At 45.0% G+C, this 23,841-nt stretch overlaps 1 protein-coding gene across 1 annotated transcript in view; it reads left to right on the forward strand.

Annotated features, from left to right (window-relative positions):
- The window catches only part of GRB2 (growth factor receptor bound protein 2), a 68,150-nt gene extending 45,492 nt beyond the window's left edge, over nucleotides 1-22,658 (forward strand). Inside the window, exons 3-6 of the mRNA XM_040640236.1 lie at nucleotides 12,239-12,336; nucleotides 16,178-16,300; nucleotides 19,565-19,733; nucleotides 20,524-22,658. Coding sequence (XP_040496170.1) covers nucleotides 12,239-12,336; nucleotides 16,178-16,300; nucleotides 19,565-19,733; nucleotides 20,524-20,709 — 576 coding nt within the window. The 3' untranslated portion in view covers nucleotides 20,710-22,658. The remainder of the gene's footprint in view (nucleotides 1-12,238; nucleotides 12,337-16,177; nucleotides 16,301-19,564; nucleotides 19,734-20,523) is intronic.
- Nucleotides 22,659-23,841: the final 1,183 nt, after the last annotated feature.

Consider the following 23,841-nt stretch of genomic DNA (forward strand, 5'->3'; position numbering starts at 1 on the left):
CCCGCAGAACTGGTGAAAAATGTATGTCTGGGTGTCACTCTTCAGTGCCTTCTAATTGTCATTCCCTTGTTTGCACACGATAACCTTCTGCCCACAGCGTCCACAAGAGACCCTCTAGCTCTCCCCTCAAATGTCACTCTCTGACCTGCCTCCCTAACCCCAGACGAGATTAGGTCCTGTGTTTTGTGCTCCATCACACTGTACCTAACGATAATCCACATTGTAGCTTAGTATTGTGATTACCTGCCTGACTGCCTGCGCTCCCCTCCGCTGTGGGCTAGGAAGTGGGGCTTAACCACTCCCCCCAGTACCTCTCTCATGATTGCACACTGTCCTAACTTGGAGCTAGATTCACTGCGTGGGAAGTGGAAATGCATTTGCAGCTCGCTTTTTTAGTGCTCAGAATGTTAACAGTCTAGCTGTAAGGACCTCTGGTCTTGAGTTTTTCAGAGGCCTAGATGCTTACGCAGCTGTCAGTGATTAGCTCAGTGACTGACATTGGTGTTTTGGTGCGGTGGGGTGTTTTTGTTTTTGTTTTTCAGTTACGTTTTCTGAGGTGGCTCTGGGGTCACAGAACGACTGTAAATCAATAGACTCCAGTTCACATCTTGAGTCAGTAAGGCCTTAAGCGAGATTTATTTTGTCATTAATTTTTTGTCATTAATTCTTTGGACTGGGGGCGTTGTTGAGAGTGCCTGTCTCCTGTTGTATTTATTATGGTGAAGCAGCGGAAAGTAAGTAGGTCTCAGAGGGTGGGATTGGTAAATGGGAACAGGGTTGCCCATCCTTAGAAAACAGTAACTCCTATGTTCTGGCCTCTCCTTGTTTGTTTTTTATTTTGTTTGGTTCTTGGAGAAGAGGGTTGTAGAAATTGACTCAAGATTGAAAGCCTTCTGTTGTCAGTAAACAATATGGCAAAGACAGTATCTTTTATAAATATGTATTGTTAAAGCTAGAGATTATTTTAGTCACTTCCAGTTGGGAAATTCTGATACTATTAGTAAAGGTTTTCCTTTTCAACTTAAAGAAGCTTAACCAGTCATTTAGTTAATGGCAGCCAAGTATGGCCAAGAGAATAACCCATCCCCCATTTGTTTGATAGCAAGTTGGGAAGTGTGCCATGCTCCTTCCCCTCACAGCTCTGCATGGGCTGAGCAGAGCTAAAGATGCAGACAAAGAGTGAAACCTCCTTCATGCTTCATCCAGGAAGTTTTCCTGTGTCCCCTCTGTGTCCTGGACTCAGGTATTTTTCTCGTCAGCATTTGGAACCCAGATATTTTCTGTTGAATTGGTACTTACCATAGTCCCCATTATTACCTCCTGTCTCGGCATCCATCTCCCTGTGTTGCATCTAGCAATTACTAAACTCTAAGCGCCTTGGGAGGTGTAGCCTTTGTACCCTCAGCTCACCTAGCTCATGCCTTAGCACTCCTGTGACATAGTACTTGCCTGGTGCAGGCCATCGTATGAGTGCTGAATTTTGCAAATGCACAGAATTTTCTCTCTTGAAACTCCCTGCTGTCTGTCGCTGTCTCTCCCCTCCCTCATCCCTCCCAGTCCCCTGCAGTTGAAATTCTGACATTCTGAGAGCATTTTACGCTTCTGTTGAACAATCAGCTACACCAATGTGATATGTCTTCCATTGAGTCACAAAACACAAAAGACAGTTATTTTGAATGGAAACTCTTGGTACCCCTTTGGTAGAAAGAGTTTATTTTGGGGTATTGCCTGTGCCTTTAGGTCTCACTGCCTCCAGATTTATCTGGGTGGAGTAATATCACGTAAGTGTGAACTACCTTCCTGTTTTGTTAAAATGTCATGAGCAGCTTTTCTTAATGACAACTGAGCCTTTAGAGGTTGATGAAAGTATCTGATTCGGTTTTTGAGTACTTAACGGTTTCTCAGAGAAAGAGAAATATCCTATAATTTGGTCTTCTTAATTCATCTTTTTACATGTATAAATATTATAAAGGAAGGCTTACATTTTTAAAAAAATGCACTAGTGGTCCTGAGCTTTTAATATTATCATTTCGTGTGTGTGTGAGTGTTTGTCTAATCATTTTTCTGTCTACATCAACCTAGCTGCCATTCAGTGGAAGATAGGAAAGTCCAAGATCTAGGGGTGCCTGGGTGGCTCAGTTGGTTGAATGTCCCACTCCTGGTTTCAGCTCAGGTCATGACTTCAAGATCGAGCCCCGCATCAGCTTCTGCATGGGCTCCCCACTGAGTGCAGAGTCTGCTTGTCCTTCTCTCTCCCTCTCTGCTCCTCCTACCCACCACCACTCATGCTCTCTCTCTCAAATAAATAAAATCTTTTTAAAAAAATCATTTAAAAGAAAAAAGAAAAAGTCAAGTCCAAAGTCTTCCAGGCTGTCTTTTTTTTTTTTTTTTTTTTTAATTTTATTTATTTACCTGAGAGAGAGAGAAGCTGGGGGGAAGGGCAGTGGGAGAGGGAGAAACAGTCTTCCCACTGAATGTGAAGCTTGATGCAAGGGCTCAATTCTAGGACCCCGAGATATGACCTGAGCCAAAGTCAGGCACCCTTTCCAGGCTGTCTTTTGTAAAAATTTTGCTGAAGGAGTTTTAGCAAACTTGCAGACTGAACCAAGCATCTCCACATTCCAGGAATGCTCCCCTGCTGGGAGGCATGAGTACAGACGGGGTGGCTACCACTCGTCTCTCCCTCATCCACCTGCTTTTATCCATTTCATACTGAAATTTCCCTTACCTACCTCTCCATCCCCTTTTCCCCACCTTGTATCTTTTTATCTTGGGGAAAGTAAAAGCAGATTGTCTTGTGGAAAGGATTTAGTACACCCCCTTTTGAGATCCTCCACATGGAAGTCTTTGGGCAGTGGTGCTCACGGTACAGTAAGACTGCCTAATTCTGTTACTTCCTTTACTTTGCCTCTCCTTCCTTTGGGAAACAAACTCATGACAGTCAGTCTTCTTTCGCTGAGGTCTCAGAGGCTATTGTTTTTCAAGGAGTCTGATGGTGGTGGGTGATCTGTGCTGCTCCTGCCATTGCTCTTGGACACAGCTAGCTCTGGGATACAGTGGGCATTACTTGGAACACACTCCCCATATTAAGTCAGTTCCTCAAAATATGCTGGATACCATTCTAAGAACTGTGGGGACCACAGATGAGAACTGGGCACGGAGCCCGCTTCAGCGTGTTTGCAGTTTAGTGGAGGAGAGGACCATACCACACCAGTAGTGCCCAGTACAGGGTGTAGTGGTAGACAAGCTGTCATAAGGGCTTCGTTACTCTTGAGCAGGATCCTCCGTAAAAGTGAGACAGAAAAGTTGACCAAGGTGGTTGTAAGCTCTGCACTGAATCTTGAGAGCTTATCAGATAGATAAGGAAAAGGACAATGCAACCAGAGGGAAAACTTGGAAGTCTAGTGTATTTAGAAGTCGGTGAGTTGACTTGCTTGACTGAACGGAAGGGTTCATTTGGAGAACTAGCGGGTGAGAAGGCAGAGAAGTAGGTGTTGGCCGAACTATAAAAACTGGAACGCCAGACTAAGGACAGTTTGGGTCTGTAGGAGGCTGCTTAGTACCGTCTAAAGAGAAAACCAGTGCTATTTGAACTGATTTGGGGCATTAAGGAGAGCGAGGTCAAACCAGTGCAGCCTTAATGCTTGGGCATTTGGTGCCCCTCAGCTACTGATCGCTGCCGTTCCCTTTCAGACTGATCCCCGTTGATAGCAGCTGCTCAGAGTACAGAAATGTAGCTTGAAACAGGGAAGAAAATATTGTTTCTGGGGTACAAACGGTTCATATTCAGATGGCAGTATAAAAGTGATAAGTGATTTTTACCAGTGAAAAATTGGAGTTTGAATGGTTTTTTTCCTCCTTCCCTTGCCCACTCTGTTTCTTTCTTTTCCTTTTTTTTTTTTTTTTAAAGATTTTATTTATTTGACAGAGATAGAGACAGCCAGCGAGAGAGGGAACAAGCAGGGGGAGTGGGAGAGGAAGAAGCAGGCTCATAGCAGAGGAGCCTGACGTGGGGCTCGATCCCAGATCGCCGGGATCACGCCCTGAGCCGAAGGCAGACGCTTAACCGCTGTGCCACCCAGGCGCCCCTCTTTCTTTTCCTTTTAAAATTGTTTACGGTGGGAAGGGAGGTGCCTGGCAGGCTCAGTTGGTGCAGCAGGTGACTCTTGATCTTGGGGTCTTCAGTTCGAGCCCCATATTGGGTGTGGAGCCTGCTTTAAATAAATAAATATTTTTTTAAAAAATAAAATTGTCAAAAGGACAAAATCTAGCCTCTTTCACCATGTGTCACTAGTGGTCCGAAGGTTGACTTAACTAACAGCGCCTGTTGGATTTCTTTACTTTGATAAAATGAAATCCTCTCTTAAAATAACATAAGTCAAGGATTTCAGACTCTTCGATCCCCAAAGAAATGAATCTTCTGGAAAGACCCATTTCAAAGGGGGACTAAAAAAATCATTTCATGGCACAAATGTTAGACTTTTACTGAGAGAGGTCATCACCATAAGGTAAAGTACCGCCTTGTTTTGATAGTTACATGAATACATTTTTTAATGAAGACTTTCTTTAAACCATTTATTATTATTTTAAGTAAGCTGTACACCGAACGTGGGGCTTGAATTCCCACCCCAAGAGTCGCATGCTTTACCAGCTGAGCCAACCAGGCGTTTCTCTTTAAACCATTTCATGAAACAGTATAATTTGATGTTCACACACAAATTCATAAATCTGCTAAAATTGGGAGAGTTTTAAAACCTCATAAATGCATTTCATTTCTTCTCAGTGTTCTGGTGGCTAAGGGCTGACTGCCTGTCAAGTGTCTTGACTCAGCTGTAGTCCTTCAGCCTGGAGACGGCCAGGCGGGGTGAACTTTGAGAATTGTTGCCCTCTGTGTGCTTGGGTAAACAATTGAAGGTTTCTGTGGGACCAGGAACCTTCATTATTAAACTGCCTTTAAGTTGGGCGTCTCGTCGTTAACATCAGAATAGCTTATCTACAGTGTGGGTGTTTTTCATGATTTGGCACACAGTAGAGCCGCACAACCGAGATGTTTTTCACTTTGAGCAAAACCTGTTAACAGACGGAGGTGGTGATTGTAAAGCACTTATCTAAAGTGTTAGCAGTGAATCAGTACAGTCTGAGACCCAAGTCAGTAAGCCACGCTAAGGGAGTCTAAAGTTGAAGAGCGTTCTCATAGTTTCCAATAAAATATGTAACAGGCAGCTGAAGACAACGGGGTTTTTAAATGGCTGTCCCAGTGCAATTACCCTAGCCAGGGCCCTGTCACATGTTTTTAGGGGTTCAAGTCTTTAAAAAGTGTGTGTTCTCCCTTTTTTAAGAACTTGCAAATAATATGGTAGGATCACCAGATTCTTAATCTGTCTTCAGGTCATGGCAGTATTTCAGTATTGTTCTTGTGGGATTGATTGACCTTGAAGAGCAGGAGAAACTCACTGGCTTATGTTGAATTTCTTTAATGGAGGGACCATATATAAGGAGCATTTGAGGGGGACGGTTTGTATAAGAGCCTAAATATGTGATTGTTCCTATCTTTCATGTGTGAATGCCCTTATACAAGTTGCTTTACAAATTGATAATATTTTGGATTGGCCCACTGCTCCATAACTGTATTGCATACTTATTTTTATTTTTATTTATTTTTTTATGCCAACATCCCCATTGACATTTCTTATTTTCTTTTTTAAGATTGTATTTATCTGTTTGAGAGAGTGAGAGAGAGAGTGTGAGCAAGGGGAGGGTCAAAGGGAGAGGGAGAAGCAGACTCCCTGCTGAATGGGGAGCCCCATGTGGGGCTCAATACCAGGACCCTGGAATCATGACCTGAGCTGAAGGCAGATGCTTAACTGACCGAGCCACCCGGGTGCCCCTCTTGTTTTGTTTTGTTTTGTTTTTTGTTTTGTTTGAGAGAGAGCACAAGCAGGGGCAGAGGGAGAAACAGACTCCCCACTGAGCGTTGGAATCCACGACCGCAAGACCATGACCCGAGCTGAAGTTAGATGTTTAACAGACTGAGCCACACAGTGCCCCAATACTTCTTTTTTAAAAACCATGATTTCTGGGGCACCTGGGTGGTTCAGTGGGTTAAGTGACCAACTCTTGATTTTGGTTCAGATCATGATCTCAGGGTTGTGAGATGAAGCCCCATGTCAGGTCCTGCACTGGGTGCAGAGCCTGCTTGGGAGTCTTGCTCTCCCTCTCCCTCTGTTCCTCCCCCCCACACCCCCACTCTTAAAAAAAAAATCATGATTTCTTTTGTTTGTTTATTTACAGATAACTAAATATGTTCATGCAAGAGAATAGCCCCATAATTCAAATTACAATCTAAACAAACTAGCATTTTATAAACAAAATATTTACCTACCATTTTCCTGAAAGATACCTTTTTCCAGTAATTCATGTAGAAAATTAAGTACAGTTCTTATCTCCCAGTATCTGTATAGAAGAGACAGGGAGAGGAATTAGCTATTATAATCCTTGAACTCTGCATTTAAAATCTTTTTTGAAGTGAGCCCAGAGTCTCCTACGGGTGTGTTTTCAGAATAAAACAAGACTCCCAGACCTCTTCATATGTATGCTGCTGGTGCCCATGAACAGCATTACATTGAAGATACCAGATTTAGTGAAGGTAAAATTTAGTCTTCCCAGGATTACCACGTTTTGTTTGATCTAATACTGCTCATGTGTAAGGCAGAGTAACTGTTGTGAAGTAAATTTGTCCACTAAGGCAGCTGGACTGTAGCTTTGTACTGATTGCTGCACTGCTTATCACATTTTCTTAATCACCTCAGTAACCCTGGGAGGTGTAGGTATGACCACCACTTTCTAGGTGCAGAAACCAAAATTTAGATAACGGTTATTTGCCCAAGGTCACATAGTTCACTGGTGAGATTGGAATTTGAACTCGTGTGCTGCCCCTTGAATCCAGATCAGGTGGATCCTAAGGGGCCTGAGACCTAAATCTTTGACCTTTTTATTTATTTATTTTTAACCATTTGGAAAGCTTTGACTTCATATTGGTATAAATGGAAATTTGCATTGCTTTAAGAATGGTCTCAGATTGGGGGTGAGGGCAGCAGTGAATAATGTTATCAAAATCACATAAGTAGAATCACATGGTAAAGAAAGTTTTATTTCTGGAAATTTTTTTTCATAAGATACTTACAGTAAGCTATCATTGTGGGGGTTTCTGGAGTCTGTGTTGTTTTCTGCTTTCCTATGTATTTTTGGGGTGTGAAGTTTGTACCCAAGGTGTATGAAGAGACGCTGGTATGATTTTCTTATGTGTGAACTGGACCAGAATATTACTATGTTCACTTGACTGAAATATTTCTAACTTTTTTTTTTTTTTTTAAGATTTTATTTTTAAGTAATCTCTGCAACCAATATGGGGCTCGAACTCACAACCTAAGATCAAGAGTTGCACGCTCCCGGGGCGCCTGGGTGGCACAGCGGTTAAGCGTCTGCCTTCAGCTCAGGGCGTGATCCCAGAGTCCTGGGATCGAGCCCCGCATCGGGCTCCTCTGCTGGGAGCCTGCTTCTTCCTCTCCCACTCCCCCTGCTTGTGTTCCCTCTCTCGCTGGCCGTCTCTCTCTCTCAAATAAATAAATAAAATCTTAAAAAAAAAAAAAAAAGTTGCACGCTCCACTGACTGAGCCAGCCAAGCGCCCCGAAAAAAAAAATTTTTTTTTTAATTTAGGTAAACTCTACCCACAACATGGGGCTCAAACTCACAACCTGAGATCAGGAGTCACGTGCTCCATCGCCTGAGCCAGCCAGGCGCCCCTATAATATATTTAACTTTTAGTTGAAGTGTGATATACATATAGAAAAGTTCACAGATCGTTACCTTTGTACCCAGTTCAGTGAATTCTCACAGACTGAACACACCCAGGTAGCCAGCATGCGGTCAAGAAATACAACATTAGTGACACCCTGAAAGCCCCCATTGTGTCCCCCTCCATTGACTGGAACAGTTTTAAGTGTCCTGTATAACCTTCACATCATTCCTCATTTTTAGGTCTCTTCCTGATTTAGGCTCTGACATTATTTTCAGTCTTTTCGCAAGAAGAGAAGATAGTCATTGAAACTTGTCACTTCCTCCTTTCATAATCTCATCTCTTGATCAGTTTGCTTCCGTTAAACTAGAGTGTGTTGGGTGGCTACAGAGTCCTCATTTGAGGGAATATGAAGGTTGGACAAGAACCTGCAGCTGTGGGGTAAAACCTAAAATAAAAACATTATTTGAGATTTTCAAGATTGAACAAAAATTTGGTTGTTGAACGCCACCACCTGTTCATTCAGAGGGAATGAGTGAGTGAATGAGTGGGCCTTCCATCATGGGCAATGGAGGTGGGAGTGCTTCCTCATTCTCAGAACTCTGACGAGGCTTTTTAAATACGTGTGAAGGACGTGAATGTTCGCGTCAATCCATAGGAAATTGAACACAGCCTCTGTAGGTGCAGATTCATCCACGCATGGTTGTGGTCCCCTGCTCTGCTCCACTTTGGACTTAGGTTAATTCGTGTCCTTTGCTGTTTTAAGCATTTTTTTTTTTTTAAGATATTATTTATTTATTTGACAGCAAGAGCGGGGAGAGAGAGAGCACACAAGTAGGGGGAGCAGAGGGAGAGGTAGAAGCAGGCTCCCTGGTGAGCAAGGAGCCTGACATGGGGCTTGGTCCCAGGACCCTGAGATCATGACCTGAGCCAAAGGCAGGTGCTTAACCAACTGAGCCACCCAGGTGCCTCTGTTTTAAGCATTGAGACGTTTGAATAAAACTTAATTTGTAAATATCTGTTAGGTCATCTGAGCTGCAGGGCTTGTGTGTCATGCTATGTGCCAGTGGAGCCACTGGGTCGGAAGACCTGGTCCCTGACTCCAAGGGTGGTCCAGGCTGGCAGGGACACTCTCCTATGCTTTGCTCCAGCAGAACCAGTCTTCTTAAGTTCTAGAGTAAAGAAGTTTAGAGGCACGCACAGCAAATTTTGACTTTCTGGTAAAGTGATATTCTAGATACTAGAATGTTCCAGAGAACAACATTTTAATTATTCACATACATTAAAAATAAGCTAAATGCATTAATTCCATATTTTCCTGTCTTCCTGGGGAGAAAAGCATACTGAACACCAAGTAATACTTTTGTTTTGCAGAAAACCATAGTTCTAAATTGGTGCCAAATCTGCAGGTTGTCCCATAAATTAGGGGGAGCATTTTTAGGGGGCTGGCTTCTGTCTTAGTAAAGGTGATAAGAATGTGCAGCTGCATGAACTAGCATGCAGTAACACAGTTCTCCTTTTCTGCAAAGTTATTGGTCACAAATTAAAACTGGTCTTTTCCAAGTGGTTACCTTACTCTGTCTTGATGCCTAAATGGGCCTGAGTCACTTCCCTGTCAGCCTGACTCTACTCTGTCTTCCAAGAAATTACTTTAGAGTACAATATACAACACACCATTTCAGGAATTTTAAAGACATTTTGAAAAACTCTTCTTTGTAAGCCCCTACAGGTTCATTATTGTTGTTGTTGTTATAGGATAATGCTTTAGGAGGGGATTAGTAGGCCACATTTTTCTTTAAGCCCTTCTTTTTGGTAGATATTTTGTTATTACAAAATACCGTCCTTACGCAACTTTTAAAATCTCTCCTTTGCTCTCATGCTGTTGCGTCTTCTGTGACGCCTGCACAGCGATGGGCTCCCTTCTGAGGCCACTGCATCTCAGGTGATACTGGTGGAGTGACCCTACTGCTCAGGGATGCCAATGCCATTATGGCAGGGAGCACCTCACGAGCATTCGTCCTCAGTCCTCGGTGTGGGCTTTATGATTGTCTAGCAACAGAGTAACTGCTGGCTACAGCCACAGTTATTTGTTTTTAAAACGCAGATTTCAAAGTTACAAATGCATTTTATGTATATTGGTTGTATCATTGCAGTAGTTAATAAAATATAATGATTTTTTCAAAAGGGAAAAACTAATGGAAAGTTTTCATTACTGAGGCTGCTGGGATTTACCTATAGCTGGTTTTTTGGGGTTTTCTTTTGTTTTTTTTGTCCAGAGCTCTCTGTTCACATTTATTAGCTCTTGCAGGATTTGTCACTTTAGCCAGTGCGAACCATTTTCAGCTTACGACCATCACAAGTCGAAAGTGCATTTAAGAGCGCCTGGGTGGCTCAGTCAGTTGAGTGTCCAACTCTTGGTTTCCGCTCAGGCCATGATCTTGGAGTTGTGCGATCAGGCTCCACATCAGGCTGCTTGGGATTCTCTGCCTCTCCCTTTTCTCTCTCTCTCTCTCTCTCTCTCTCTCTCAAATAAGTAGGTAAATAAAATACTTTAAAAAAAAAAAGGAAATGCATTTAATAAACCCCTAACCTATGAAGCACCATAGCTTAACCTAATCTATCTTAAATGTGCTCAGAACACTTAGGCAGAATCATCTAACACAAAGCCTGTTTCATAAATAAGGTGTAAACTGTCTCACATAATTGATTGCATACTGTATTCTGAAAACCAGAGTGGCCGTGTGGGGATAGGATGGCGGACAGTGCCTTAGTTATCAGCCCTCATGATTGCATGGCTGCCTGGGAGCTTCAGCTGCCCGGCATCATGAGAGAATAGGACAGTGTATTGCCAGTCCAGTAAACTACCAAAATTCAGAATTGAAGTACAGTTTCTACTGAATGCCTATCACTTTTACACCATCATAAAGTTGAAAAATCATAAGTTGAACCATTGCAAGTCAGGGACCGTCCTTACCTACACGTCATGCACTGTGACGAAACAGTCCGAGTTCTGACTTGGTCATGAGTACAGCTTATTCAGTGTCTGAATAAATCACTTTGTAAAGAATTTTGCCAGTGTTCTTGGCTGGCTGAGTCAGAAGAACATGTGACTCTTGATCTTGCAGTCATCAGTTCAAGCCCCATGTTGGGTGCAAGAGATTACTAAAAAAATAAATACACTTTAAAAAAAGAGGAGGGGAATTTTACCAGCTTCCTTATAGAACTTTGTTGCATAGCGTAGATTAACTGCCACTGTACTGGTCCGTCTTCAGTTTCTTGTGTTCAGCATTTTGGAGTTGGGCTCATACTTCTGTGTTCTCTCTTAAGTCACCAACTCCTTAAAATGCCTCTGCCCAGCGCACCTGGTGGCTCAGTTGGTTGAGCATCCCAGCTCTTGATTTCAGCTCAGGTCATGATCTCAGGGTCATGAGATGGAGCCCCACCTTGGGCTCTGCACTGGACATGGAGCCTGCTTAAGATTCTCTCCCTCTCCCTCTCCCTCTCCCTCTGCCCTTCCCCCCCAGAAATAATAAAAGATAAAAATAATAAAATGTCTTCTGTCCTTTTCCTTTTGTTAGAAATCTAGAATTCAGATGGTTTTTCTACTGTACCCATTCTGCTTGTACTACTGTGCGACGTCCTGGCCTAGCCCATCCGTGTAACTCATGAGGAGCAGTCTGGGGTCTGCAGATCTGTGTGTCATTCGCTAGCTCATAACCTTGGGTAGTCATGTCACATTTGTAGAGAATGTTTTCATTCTGGAGAATGCAGTGTTACAGTTTTATGGTCTCTGGATCTTCCCCCCTGAATTGGGCTAGTGGTTGTGCTTCCAGCATTCCCTAACTCAAACACATCGTGGCTTTGAGGGTGAGTGGAGTAGGACTTGCTGTGCTTTTTCATTAAAATACGTTTTGTGCATGAGGACACGTGGACAGATGGTGCATGCGAGCAGCAGCCTGACACACCTGTTCAGTGGCTGATCCCTGTGATCCTGAAGATGGGCCAGAGGAGCTCTAGAGAAGTCTTGAAGCTCTCTCTGCTGCTGCTACCTGCCTCTTCCCCAGAGAGCAGGCTTATTTAGTCCCCGTGGGGCTCCCTTCATTCTCCAGCAGCAGTGCTTGCTGTTTTCCCGAATCTCCTCTCCCAGACTATTCATTTCACCTGTCATGCTCCTGTCTCCTTTCCTACTTAGGGGTTAGTGCTACATGTTCGGGGGTCAGACGCTCACTTTCAGAGACCATTTCTTTTACTTTTTAACTGTAAGAGTTGATGTAGTGCTGGTTGTTTGAAGTCACATGAAGTCTTGCATCCATGTAACTGGTCATACTTCAGATAACACCTTTTGTAAACAAACCTAAATGGCAACATAATTGTCTTAGTGGCTACCTTTTTAAGAGTATGAAAAGGAAATGATTTGATTTTTCCCCCTTATTTCTTTTCAGGTTTTGAATGAAGAATGTGATCAGAACTGGTACAAGGCAGAACTCAATGGGAAAGATGGCTTCATTCCCAAGAATTATATAGAAATGAAACCACATCCGTAAGTTGGACTCTACTGGTCTTCCAAGAGTCAGACCCATCTGCTTATTTCAAATAATGTTTTTATTTTATTTTATAATGTTTTTGAAATTGAGACTCTTGGGATAGTTGTCATAGCTTTTACTCTGTCTTCCCAGAGAATTAACAAAGCGTGTTGATTTTGCATGTTAATAGTAGGATATAGTAATACTCCACACCCAGCACAGAGCCCGCTGCAAGGCTTAGTCTCACGACCCTGTGACCATGACCTGAGCCGAAATCAAGAGTTGAATGCTTAATCCACTGAGCCACCCAGGAGCCCCAGTAGTACATGTTTTAGATTGATAGTGGTTGCTGCTGATCTTTAATGAACCAGTTGTTTCGTTCAAAACAATAGTTTATATACTATTACATAATAATAGTACGTGTTTTGGATTGATAATAGCTGTCAGTGCTCTTCAGATAATAAAACTATAGAAATGCTGTTCCGTGATTCTTTTTCATAAAACCCCTGAGGCCAGATCTGTTTCATAATTCTCCATTTTTTGAGTCTTAGAAAGTGTACTTATCACATGGTTTTGTTGATATGTTTGATTGCCCTATAGGACTATATCTTAACAATCTTTGTATCCCCAGAGCACAGTGCTTGGCAATATAATAGGTTCTCAGTAACTGCTTATTATAATCACTGTCCTTGCCTACCACTCAATGTTCCCACTTCAGAGAATTCAAAATAATCTCCTACCCCAGGCTGTTCAGAGCAGTGAACTTTCTTTCTTTTTTTTTTTTTTTCTTTCCTCCCTTGGAACATCCCCTCTGCCCCCCGGTTCGATATTGCTTTGTGACATGGTGGGACCATGAGAGCCCTTACAGACCACTGTCCTCCCACCCTCACCCACCACGTCCTTCACTGGCCTTGCTCCTCCTTCAGAAGCAGTCCCTTCGATCCCTTGTACATCAGGGGGAACTGAGGCTTGGTGCTCAGGCTAGAATGCTGTTGAGACACGGAGGAGCAGCAGTTTCTGTCTACTTAATTTAACATAAATGATAAATAAGACCTTTAGATGACTTGACCCACCTTGAGTGGCAGCATTTGTCCCTCTCCTTGTCACTGCTCTAATGTGTGCCTGTCATTTCCCTTCCCCCCGAACCACCAGAACAAAGATCTTAACCACATCTTATCATACACAGAGCTCAGTGTCACAGAGTTCAAAGGGGCCTTCGATCATCTAGTTCATTCCTCTTTATCTTAAAAATTAGGGAAGCTCCTGGTCTTTTTATTTCAATGCCAGTGATTTATGAATTTGGTTCTCATTATAAAGACAGCGTAGAAAACCATAGAGCAATATAGGAGTTTCTCCCCACATACATACCCTTTTTGGAGGTAACCACCACTGGCAATTAAATGTAAGCTAAATGCTATCTTTTTTTTTTTTTTTTTATGCCTACTTAAAAAAAAAAAGTCTTCAAAGGTGTATGTGGCAGGGATTCCTGGACCCCTTGTCAGTGGATTGATAATGCCCTTCATTTGAAGTCCCTGTAACATTAGATTAGGGGTTTACACACAGCCATGCCCAGGTTACTAAAATGTAGGCACGCATGGTAATAACCAAGAAACTCCGAAAGAGGGGCACCTGGGTGGCACAGCGGTTGAGCGTCTGCCTTCGGCTCAGGGCATGATCCTGGTGTTATGGGATTGAGCCCCACATCAGGCTCCTCTGCTGTGAGCCTGCTTCTTCCTCTCCCACTCCCCCTGCTTGTGTTTCCTCTCTCGCTGGCTGTCTCTCTCTCTGTTAAATCAATAAATAAAATCTTTTTAAAAAATAAATAAACAAACAAACAAATAAATAAATAAAATGGAGGAAAGGAAGGGAAAAAATAACTGCTTGGTGGGAAGATCTTGGGGGCTTGGGAGGAAGAGAGAGTGGCTGTTGAGTGACTTTGCCCCACCCCAGACCGATGCACATCACAAACTTGAAAGCACTAGAGATTAAAATAGAAAATATTTCAATGGTCTTAGTATAGTCAGCTGTCCTTTCATAGTTGAAGATGATTCTGTTGTATTAATATGTAATTTCTCTTGTGTGGCCTGACTTCCAGGCACTAGAGGGCTTACCCTTGGGTTATTTCTAGAAGCTAGATCCTAGCAGCTACTCAGCAGCCTGGCATTGTAGTTACTCAAAGTGAGAAAGACACAAGAAAGTAGATTTAAGAATGTTTAAAGATTAGTCCAATTAATGGCAGCTTCTAATCAGATCTTCCTAGCAGTTCACATCTTTCTGTTTGAGGGTTTTGTTTTGTTTTGTTTTTTAAGATTGATTGATTGATTGATTGATTGATTGATTCAGAAAGAGAATGCGAGGGGGCAGGGGAAGCAGACTCCCTGCTGAGCACAGAACCAGATGCAGGACTCAAGGGGCTCGATCTCACAACCCTGAAATCATGATCACAACCTGAGCCGAAACCAAGAGTCAGACACTTAACTACCTAAGCCACCCAGGCGCCCCATGTTTGAATTTTAGTATAGTCTATTATTTTAGAGATTTCTTGCAATGCAGTTACTTGTAAGATGGACATGTAAGTTAAATTTATTACTTTAATGGACTGTTTGGTACCTTTGTCATTACGGTTTGCATATATAATGAATGTTAGTTACCATGTAGAGTGTCTGATGAAGCACATAGGCCTTTTTTTTTTTTTAAGATTTTATTTATTTGAGACAGAACGCATGACAGAGAGAACACGAGTGAGGGGTAGAGGGAGAGGGAGAAGCAGACTCTTCTTCTGAGCAGGGAGTCCAATGTAGGGCTTGATCCCAGGACCCTGGGATCATGACCTGAGCTGAAGGCAGACGCTTAACCGACTGAGCCACCCAGGCGCCCCAGATAGGTCTTTATTAGCTATAAGTAATATCATTGCTTTTTAAAATGATCACACCTAAAGACAGATTTGAAAAGAGAATATTGTTTTCACAGTTCACGCATCCTAATTAGTAATGGTTTTCATGTGATATAGGCAACTGTGACTTTTTAAGCTTTTTTCATCCCTCCTGCTCCTCCTGTCCCCCCCTTCTCCCCTTCCGCCTGCACAGGCCAGTGGCACCCATAGTTTTGCGTGAATTCACCCACTTTTTCTTGTGGCCAGGGTGAATTAGCATTGGGAACAGAAGAATCTATAACCTATTCCAAATGAAAAACTGAGTCTTGCAACTAGCTGCCTCTGCATAGGATAAATCGTGATGTTCCTGCTGGTCCCTGGAAGCTGACTCTGAGCAGTGATGGCAGAGAGAGGCCTCGAGAGGAATGCCTGCCTTTGTGATAGTAGAGGCTGCTGTCCCAGAGCCTGAACCTCTTCACCTTGGGCTGTTACAAGAAGCAGCCCTGTCTGCAGTTTCTGGGCCTTCCAGTTTCCTACCTCCATTTCCCTTAATCCCACTGTAGCAAAGTTTCAACCTTGTCAAATGGCTACGAGAAGAGGCCTGTCTCTCCTCACAGGGTTCTTCCGGTGCTTCATATTGATAGACCTGGGCTTTCCCCAGTGCCCTGAGTTGGTAGGCAGCCTGGTGGGCTTTGGCCCAGGAGGCCCATCTTTAATTGTCTTCCTCTTTAGGAAGAGTGGCCCATGATCATGCCTTATGAGTCATTTTCTGGGGAGTAGGGTAGGGTAAAGTCGTTTGAAGGGAGATGTCCGTGTCTCAAGGGAGAAGCTGACTGAACGGCTTTGTGGGGCATGTTGACACTGGAGGGTAAAGAGGGAGGCCCCTTCCTTTGGCAAGGAGTGTTCTGTTACTCACATTTCGGAGGCTGGATATCCCGTCTCTTTGTGGGGAAGCAGATGTTGACTGGTTTGTCTTCCTTCCTTAGGTGGTTTTTTGGCAAAATCCCCAGAGCCAAGGCAGAAGAAATGCTTAGCAAACAGCGGCATGACGGGGCCTTTCTTATCCGAGAGAGTGAGAGTGCCCCGGGGGACTTCTCCCTCTCTGTCAAGTAAGTACTTCCCGCTCTGGTTCCCTGGAGTCCACTCCCTGCTGATCTGAATTGTGAAGCCACAGGCCGTGTCTGGCTACACACACCAAAGGTTGCCAACCGGTAGAGCTTTAGCCTAAACAATGTTTACCAAAGCAGAATATTTTACATCAAAACAGTAATTTCTGGCTCCTCTTAAAAATTAGTTCTACCAGAACTGAGTTTAGATTTCCCTGTGGAAACGGTCTTCAGTTGGTGAGTAGCAGCACGTCTTCCCTATTCCCCACCCCTCCGCTGAGCCCTGCACGCACACAGCTCTTTCCTCGTTTGCCCTCTGGGGGATCCCTGCTGCCCTGTCAGCGTGACTGGTCACCCTTTTAGCTGGTTTTGTGCACCTTCACCAGATGTCTACCTTGAATCCTCCAACACCATCCTGGGCCTCTCAGTTTAACTCTAAAAGGTTACCACAAGGGTGTTGGGGGTGTTTTGCTTTCCCCAGTGGTAAAATGTGAAGAGGGGCTGGTAAGCAGGGAATGGGGAAGGCAGGGAGTTTTACCACCCTAGGAATCGTGGAGAGCCTAAGTTGGAACTTTGAGGATTTCAAGCAAATCCCTTTTCGTCTGTGAAATAAGGATTTTTTTTTTTAAAGATTTATTTATTTATTTGACAGAGAGACAGCCAGCGAGAGAGGGAACACAAGCAGGGGGAGTGGGAGAGGAAGAAGCAGGCTCCCAGCAGAGGAGTCTGATGTGGGTCTCGGTCCCAGAACGCCGGGATCATGCCCTGAGCCGAAGGCAGATGCTTAACGACTGAGCCACCCAGGCGCCCCTGAAATAAGGATTTTTAATCAAATTGTCATTTCCATATGTGTTTTGACTCAGTCCTTTCTAGTTACTATATTATCACAGGAACCCCTCCCCTGAGAATCCTACAAATAAATCACTCCATCATTTGTGTGACAGCATGATTAGGTTAAAAACTCAGATCACTCTGAGTGTTATATGTAAGTGATGAATCACTAAATTCTACTCCTGAAACTATTATGCTATATGTTAATTAATTAGAATTTAAATAAAAACTGAAGGGGGGAGCTCAGATCACTTATTATAGATTACATTGGTTATTTTAAATGAAGACCATAAGATAGTTTATTTGCCATTTACATACAACGTAAAGGTTTTTCAGTTTTCAAAATTAATTGAATATCTTCATTTTAGGACCAGTATAGGGTGTTTTGTTTTTTTTTTTTAAAGATTTTATTTATGTGACAGAGAGACAGCCAGCGAGAGAGGGAACACAGCAGGGGAGCTGGAGAGGAAGAAGCAGGCTCCCAGCGGAAGAGCCCAATGTGGGACTCGATCCCGGAACGCCAGGATCACGCCCTGAGCCGAAGGCAGACGCTTAACGACTGCGCTACCCAGGCGCCCCCCAGTATAGGTTTTTTGAAATGTAGATACAAAGTTAATTTTTGTGTTCTTTTTCTCAGTGAAGGTATGGCAGGTGGTTTCAGGCCATATTCACAACACCGCACAGATATGTGTCTGGTATTAAGTGACTTTTTTAGTCCCAGCATGAAAAAGTCAAACTGGATCTAATTCTTATCAGAGTTTTCCTCTTATAACAATGACTTTTTTTTAATAGACTTCATTTTTCACAGTAGTTGTAGGCTCACAGCAAAACTGTGTGGCAGGTACAGAGGCTTCCCTCCCTCCCCCATGCCCCAGCAGCACGCACAGCAGCAGCAGCTTTCTGATGCGCTCAATTCAACACGTGTGAGTGAGGATCTGGGGAAGAGCATCTTGAGGTGGAATTACTGTCTTAATGCTTCTTGCTAACTTGTGTTTCATCATCTGTTTTCCTTTTTATATTGAACTGAGTAGAAGACAGTCTATAACAAGGAGTACAGTTATTCACGGGTTAACTGAGTGATGGCCAAAGCCACCGTGGCGGGTAGCGTGCAGGGGAGGCCTTGATTACCACCAATCACTGCGCATGCTCACGTGGCAGCTGCTGGCGAGCTCCCAAACCATTCCGTTTTATCAAATAAAAACTTTAAAGAGTCCATGCATTTATTGTATCAGAAATAAAATTTGAAACAGATGTCATTACCGCCTTTAACAACACAAGCACCTTCTCAAAGGAGGTTCAAGATTCCATAGTCTCTAGAAGGTTTCTCTAGTTTCAAGATGTGAGTCAGTGATGGAAAACACCGTGGTAGTTAACAAGTCACTGTCTGGGACACTGTACCCCTTATAGAAACCGTCTGCACTGCACCCGTGGGAGTGGGGTTCTGTGGAGCCAGCAGTGTGGCTTGAATGTGTCTTCCTTCCTCACCGCACACTCGGGTTCTCAGGAAAAAGCAACACTGATTCTGAAAGCTTGGGCTCTCCTACTTGAAGCCCAGTGCTGCCACCTACTGGGTTGTTTTTAAGAAGTTTTTTATTTCCTTCTTTGAGACTGAAGGGGGGGCGAGACGGTATCCTTCATTTACAGATCTTCATAGAGTGCCGTTCGGGCTGGCACTGGTGTCCATGCTGAGGACCCAGCAGTAAGCAGGACAGGCAGAGCCTCGCTGGGCGGGTGTAGTAGCCACAGAGTACTGTGGTTTGGGGTGGTCAGCACCCAGTTGCACGCTCGCTTCAGTGGGCCAGTGTAAGGAGAGGCATGTTACCCGGTGATCGAGAAACCTCTCTGGGCACCGGGTGGCTTGGCCTCTTGTATTTATTGGCCCACGACGTTCTGTTCTGAGACCTTTTGCCCATGAGTAGAACTAAAATCCCTAAACGATCTATACTCCCAATTACAGGAGAGCTGTTGAAGGTATGTCCAGTCCCTCCTCTCTCACCCTCCTATCCCACCTCTTGTAGCCTTTAAATATCACGTAAGGTTTTAACGGGTTGTTTGTTTTGCTTGGAAAGTTTATGAAGTCACACTCTTTGAATAAGGCTCTGTTTGATTTAGTACAGTGCAGGGCACGTGGAGACATGCCGTAGGTTAGGACATTCTCTCTTTATTTTACAAACATCTTCAGAATTAACCTGATGGACAGGGTTTCCCTCTCTGGCAAAATCATTAGTCCGCTGGAGGGATCTCGGGCACTCAGTGTCCTAACTCCAACCAGGGAGTCATGTCGTGCTGCAGTGTGGGGCCCCTCAGGCTGTGAGAAGTGTTGCCAGAATACTAATCCTCACAAGACGCCTCCTTGATTTGATGGGCCCGTGGCCCCCAGGTAGCCAGGACAGAGCCCTCTGACCTGTTCTCGTGTGTGCTCTCTGCCCTCCCCAGGTTTGGAAATGATGTACAGCACTTCAAGGTGCTCCGAGATGGAGCTGGGAAGTATTTCCTCTGGGTGGTGAAATTCAATTCTCTGAACGAGCTGGTAGATTATCACAGATCTACATCCGTCTCCAGAAACCAGCAGATATTCCTCCGGGACATAGAACAGGTGCCACAGGTAAGCCTCGTAAGAGAGATTGGGATCATTTTTAGCAATTAAGAATAGCTCCTCAGGCAGGCAGGTACCTTTTCAAAGGATTCCTTCTGGGGCCTCTGTGCTCATTATTCAAAATAATGCCTGTAGTTTCTGTTAAAGATGTGTAGTTTGAAACAAAATGGTTTTGCCTTTTCCAGAGGCTGCCTTTCTGAGGCGGTGTATTGTCAGTTGCCACCTATGTCTGTGTAGGAAAACGGTCTTTATCACTCTCCGATATTGTATCCCTGCAAGCAAGTGAGGAGGAAAACCTTGCTTGTGAGGGAGTGGAGTCCACACTCATTGCTTTCTTCCTGTGCCTAAAGCCCCCAGTCCTGTGGAAGGGGGAACTCCACCTCATTTTAGTCAAGCTCTTGACCTTTTGATTCTGTAAAACCTTAAGGACTTTATAAGCAATAAACCAATGGGAACTGAAGCCTTTTCAAAGCCTGGGATTGTAAACCAGAGCCTGACTGCTGTTTCCCAAGTTCCTTCCCTGATAAGCAGCACTTGCTTCCATGGTGTGGTGCACTGGCCGCCATGGCGGGATGTGCCCTAGCACGTTCTAGCATGTTGTGAGCCGTGGTGAACATACCCTGCTCCCACATAGAACCTGAAAGGATAAACGGAGTGGGGGGGGGGATGGGAGGTTGTCTCGGGAGACATGGAGGAGTCGGCACTCTTCTGTTGCGCCCTTGTAACCAGTCCCACCCGGCGGGGGGCTGGCCATGAGCAAAGACCCAGCGGGTGTTCTTTCCCTGCCCCTCTTCTGCAGCAACCGACGTACGTCCAGGCCCTCTTTGACTTTGATCCCCAGGAGGATGGAGAGCTGGGATTCCGTCGGGGAGACTTTATCCACGTCATGGATAACTCAGACCCCAACTGGTGGAAAGGGGCCTGCCACGGGCAGACCGGCATGTTTCCCCGCAATTACGTCACCCCCGTGAACCGGAACGTCTAAGAATCAAGAAGAGATTATTTAAAGAAAGTGAAAAATTTAAAACACGTACAAAAGAAACCCACGAGCTGCCTTAACGCAGCCCGTGAAGGAGCTCAGAACACCTGGCTGGGTCACCTGGTGACCCTCTCACTTTGGTTGGAACTTTGGGAGGGGTGGGAGGGGGCGTTGGATATAAAAATGCCAAAACTTACCTATAAATTAAGAAAAGAGTTTTTATTACAAATTTTCACCGCTGCTCCTATTTCTCCTTTGTCCTCTTTTTCATCCTTTTCCTCTTCTGTCCATCAGTGCATGACGTCTAATACCACATATAGTCCTAGCTGATGCCAATAATAAAAGAAAAGAAACCAAGCGGGCTGGTATTTTCTCTATGCAAAATGTCTGTTGTAGTTGGAGTGACTGAAGGAAGGACAGCCGTGGCTGTGTTCCTCGTGCACACACACAGGAGAGGGCGAGCGGCCAGCAGCCCTTGCTGGTCAGCTTCTGCCAGAGAGGGGGCAGCCCCCAGCCGCCAGCATCTTGTGACAAAGTTGGAAATGGAGTGGGGGCAAAAGGAAGGACTGTTACCCCTCATGGCTTCCTGAGGAAAGTCAGACTAAAAACCTTTGTCTCTTTTCTACATTGTTTTCCCTTCCAAATGGTATTATTGAGCATGTTGATTTTTCATAGTGCCTTTTTCCTTATTTCAAGAGTTGCTTATGAGTGGTGTTTTTTTATTTGTTTTAAAATAAGTTAAAGGCAGTCCAGAGCTTTTTCAGCCAATTTGTCGTCTCCTCTGTGTAAATAGTCCTCCCTGGGGGGAGGGGAGAGCGGGGTAGAGGAGCGGAGACAAGTGCAGGTGGAGGGTGTGGGCGCTCTGCCTGTTCGCAGCCACGAGTCTTTAAGGTTCAGCTTTAATATTTGCCAGCCCTCTGGAGTCGGCCGTGGCTGCCCCAGGGGTGCACTGCCGCCAGCTGCCGGGGAAGGAGGAGACCTTCCAGCTCTTCCCACCTCGGACTGGATCTGGCAACAGGGAAGGGGGGTGGTCGGAGTCCTTGACCTTGCAGTCCTGGCAGTTGTCTGCCCCTCCTCAGCTCCAGAGCCCCCCAGAGAAAAAACCCTGGAGCCAGCAAATTTCAAACACAGGAAAGCCCAAGGAACTTAAACCGTCGCTCTGTGACCGTATCAGGTTATATACTGTGTTCCCGCACTGGGGTGGAAAATGGGAGCTTTCGTTTTTCTTGCTCTGAAATCAGAGGTTATCTGTTCATGGCTTTCATCTTCTGTGTCCCCTGCCTGACCTGCCCAGGTGAGCACGGGGGCAGTGTTCGAGAAGCAGCTGGGCGTTCGCATCTCCGTTCCCAGTGGGCTGTGTCTATAGCTCCTCACCCTTCCCCCCAAGGAAAAGTCTCCGTGAAGCAGGGACAGTTGGGGAAGGACGAGTGGGAAATGTAGGAAGGCCGAGGCCATTGCAGAGCTCTCTCTGTCTGCCTTGTCAGCTGCTTGTCCCTTGTAGTGATGTGCCTGTGAACTTCCCACCTGATCCCCTGCCCGCAACAGAAACGGGGCTGCCCAGGAGTTGGTGACGGCCTTTGGGTTCTGAAGTGGTCGTTTGGAGTCTTCCCCTGGACTCTGGTCGTGGAGCCGGACTCAGCCTGGAGTACTCAGAGGCCCTGGAGGCAGCTGCTCTTCTGGAGAGAGCACCCGCCCCCTCGCTCCCTTTCTGGTAGCTTCTTTCCTCGGTGATGATAAAAGGAATCTCTGGCATTCTACACCTGGACCATTTGATTGTTTTATTTTGGAATTGGTGTATATCATGAAGCCTTGCTAAACTAAGTTTTGTGTGTATATATTTAAAAAAAAATCAGTGTTTAAATAAAAAGACCTATGTACTTAATCCTTTAACTCTGCGGATAGCATTTGGTAGATAGTGATTAACTGTGAATAATAAACATACAGTGAATTCTTCACTCTGTATCTTTTCTCTTTATTTCCCCCCTGCCCCGCCTTACTTAAAATAAAAACCTAAAAGCTATGTCAGGTGTTAGGCAGGCCTCCTGTGTCCTATTTTCCAACTCGCCTTGCTCCTTGGGGGTGCACGTGGAGCTTGCTGGGCCCCGAAGTTGCGGTGCCCCCACCCTCAGGTGCTGGGAGATGGTGGTTGAGGACAGACAGGCATGCCTGGTGCTTCTGACCATAGGCCACACTTTGGAAACTTTGGTCTAGACCCAGAGCTTTGTGAGGACAAAGAGCATGGCTTGCTTGGTTCTCATCCCCTCCCTCCCCATCGCCACCCCCCCCCCCCGAAGTAAAGAACAGAAGCACAGAGTGGTCTGTGTGGAAGCGGTGTCCATGTGCCAAGGAGCTAACGCTCGCTCGCCTGCTCAGCTGGCTGCTGTGGGGTGAGCCGAGGCCTCGCCACACCACACTGGTGTCATAGACCAGACAAGTGTTCAGGGAGAGCGTGAACAGAAACTGAACCCAAGGAATGTCCACTTATATTCTTGGTCCAGTTCGTAAATAGAGTTCAGCATAGTACCTCATTTGCGGCCGCCCTACTTGGGCAGTAGTTTCCACTTCTCCGCTTTTCTGCAATGACCTCGGTGAGAAGGAACTTGACCCGGCACTGTCCTGCTGGATGCTTGCTGGTCTCACAGACCACCTGTGAGCTACTCTGAGGCTGAGCAGATGCTTCCAGAATAGGGCCATTTAAGTGAAAACTTGCTCTGTTTGACTCATGGCCTCAGAATAGCATCGTAATTAGTGGGAAGGTTGATGCTTTTGCAGAGTTTGGTCACAGGCTTCCTGGTGATTGTCTCCTTCCACCATGGATCTGTAATTCCTGGGAAGGCATGTGGGTGGGAGCACCTTGGGGTAAGACTCCATCGTGGAAAGCTCATCTGTGATTGATGACTAAGAGTTGTAGGTGGTCAGGTGGCCTTGAGGCTCCCTCTTCCTGTGCTCACCTCAGTGGCCCTGCAGCAGCTGGAGCTCAGGTGCACAGGCTCGCGGACCTGGGAGTTTGTAACAGACTCATCTTCAAACATAATTGTAGAGGGGACGGTGGTGACCACTCCTACCAAGTGCTTCAAGGCCATCTGCAGCCCCAGACCCCACCTTCAGGTACTCCGGGGTGGTGGTTGAGGGCACAAA

The sequence above is a fragment of the Ursus maritimus genome, unplaced genomic scaffold, assembly GCF_017311325.1.
Source record: "Ursus maritimus isolate PB19 unplaced genomic scaffold, ASM1731132v1 scaffold_24, whole genome shotgun sequence".
Classification (NCBI taxonomy): domain Eukaryota; kingdom Metazoa; phylum Chordata; class Mammalia; order Carnivora; family Ursidae; genus Ursus; species Ursus maritimus.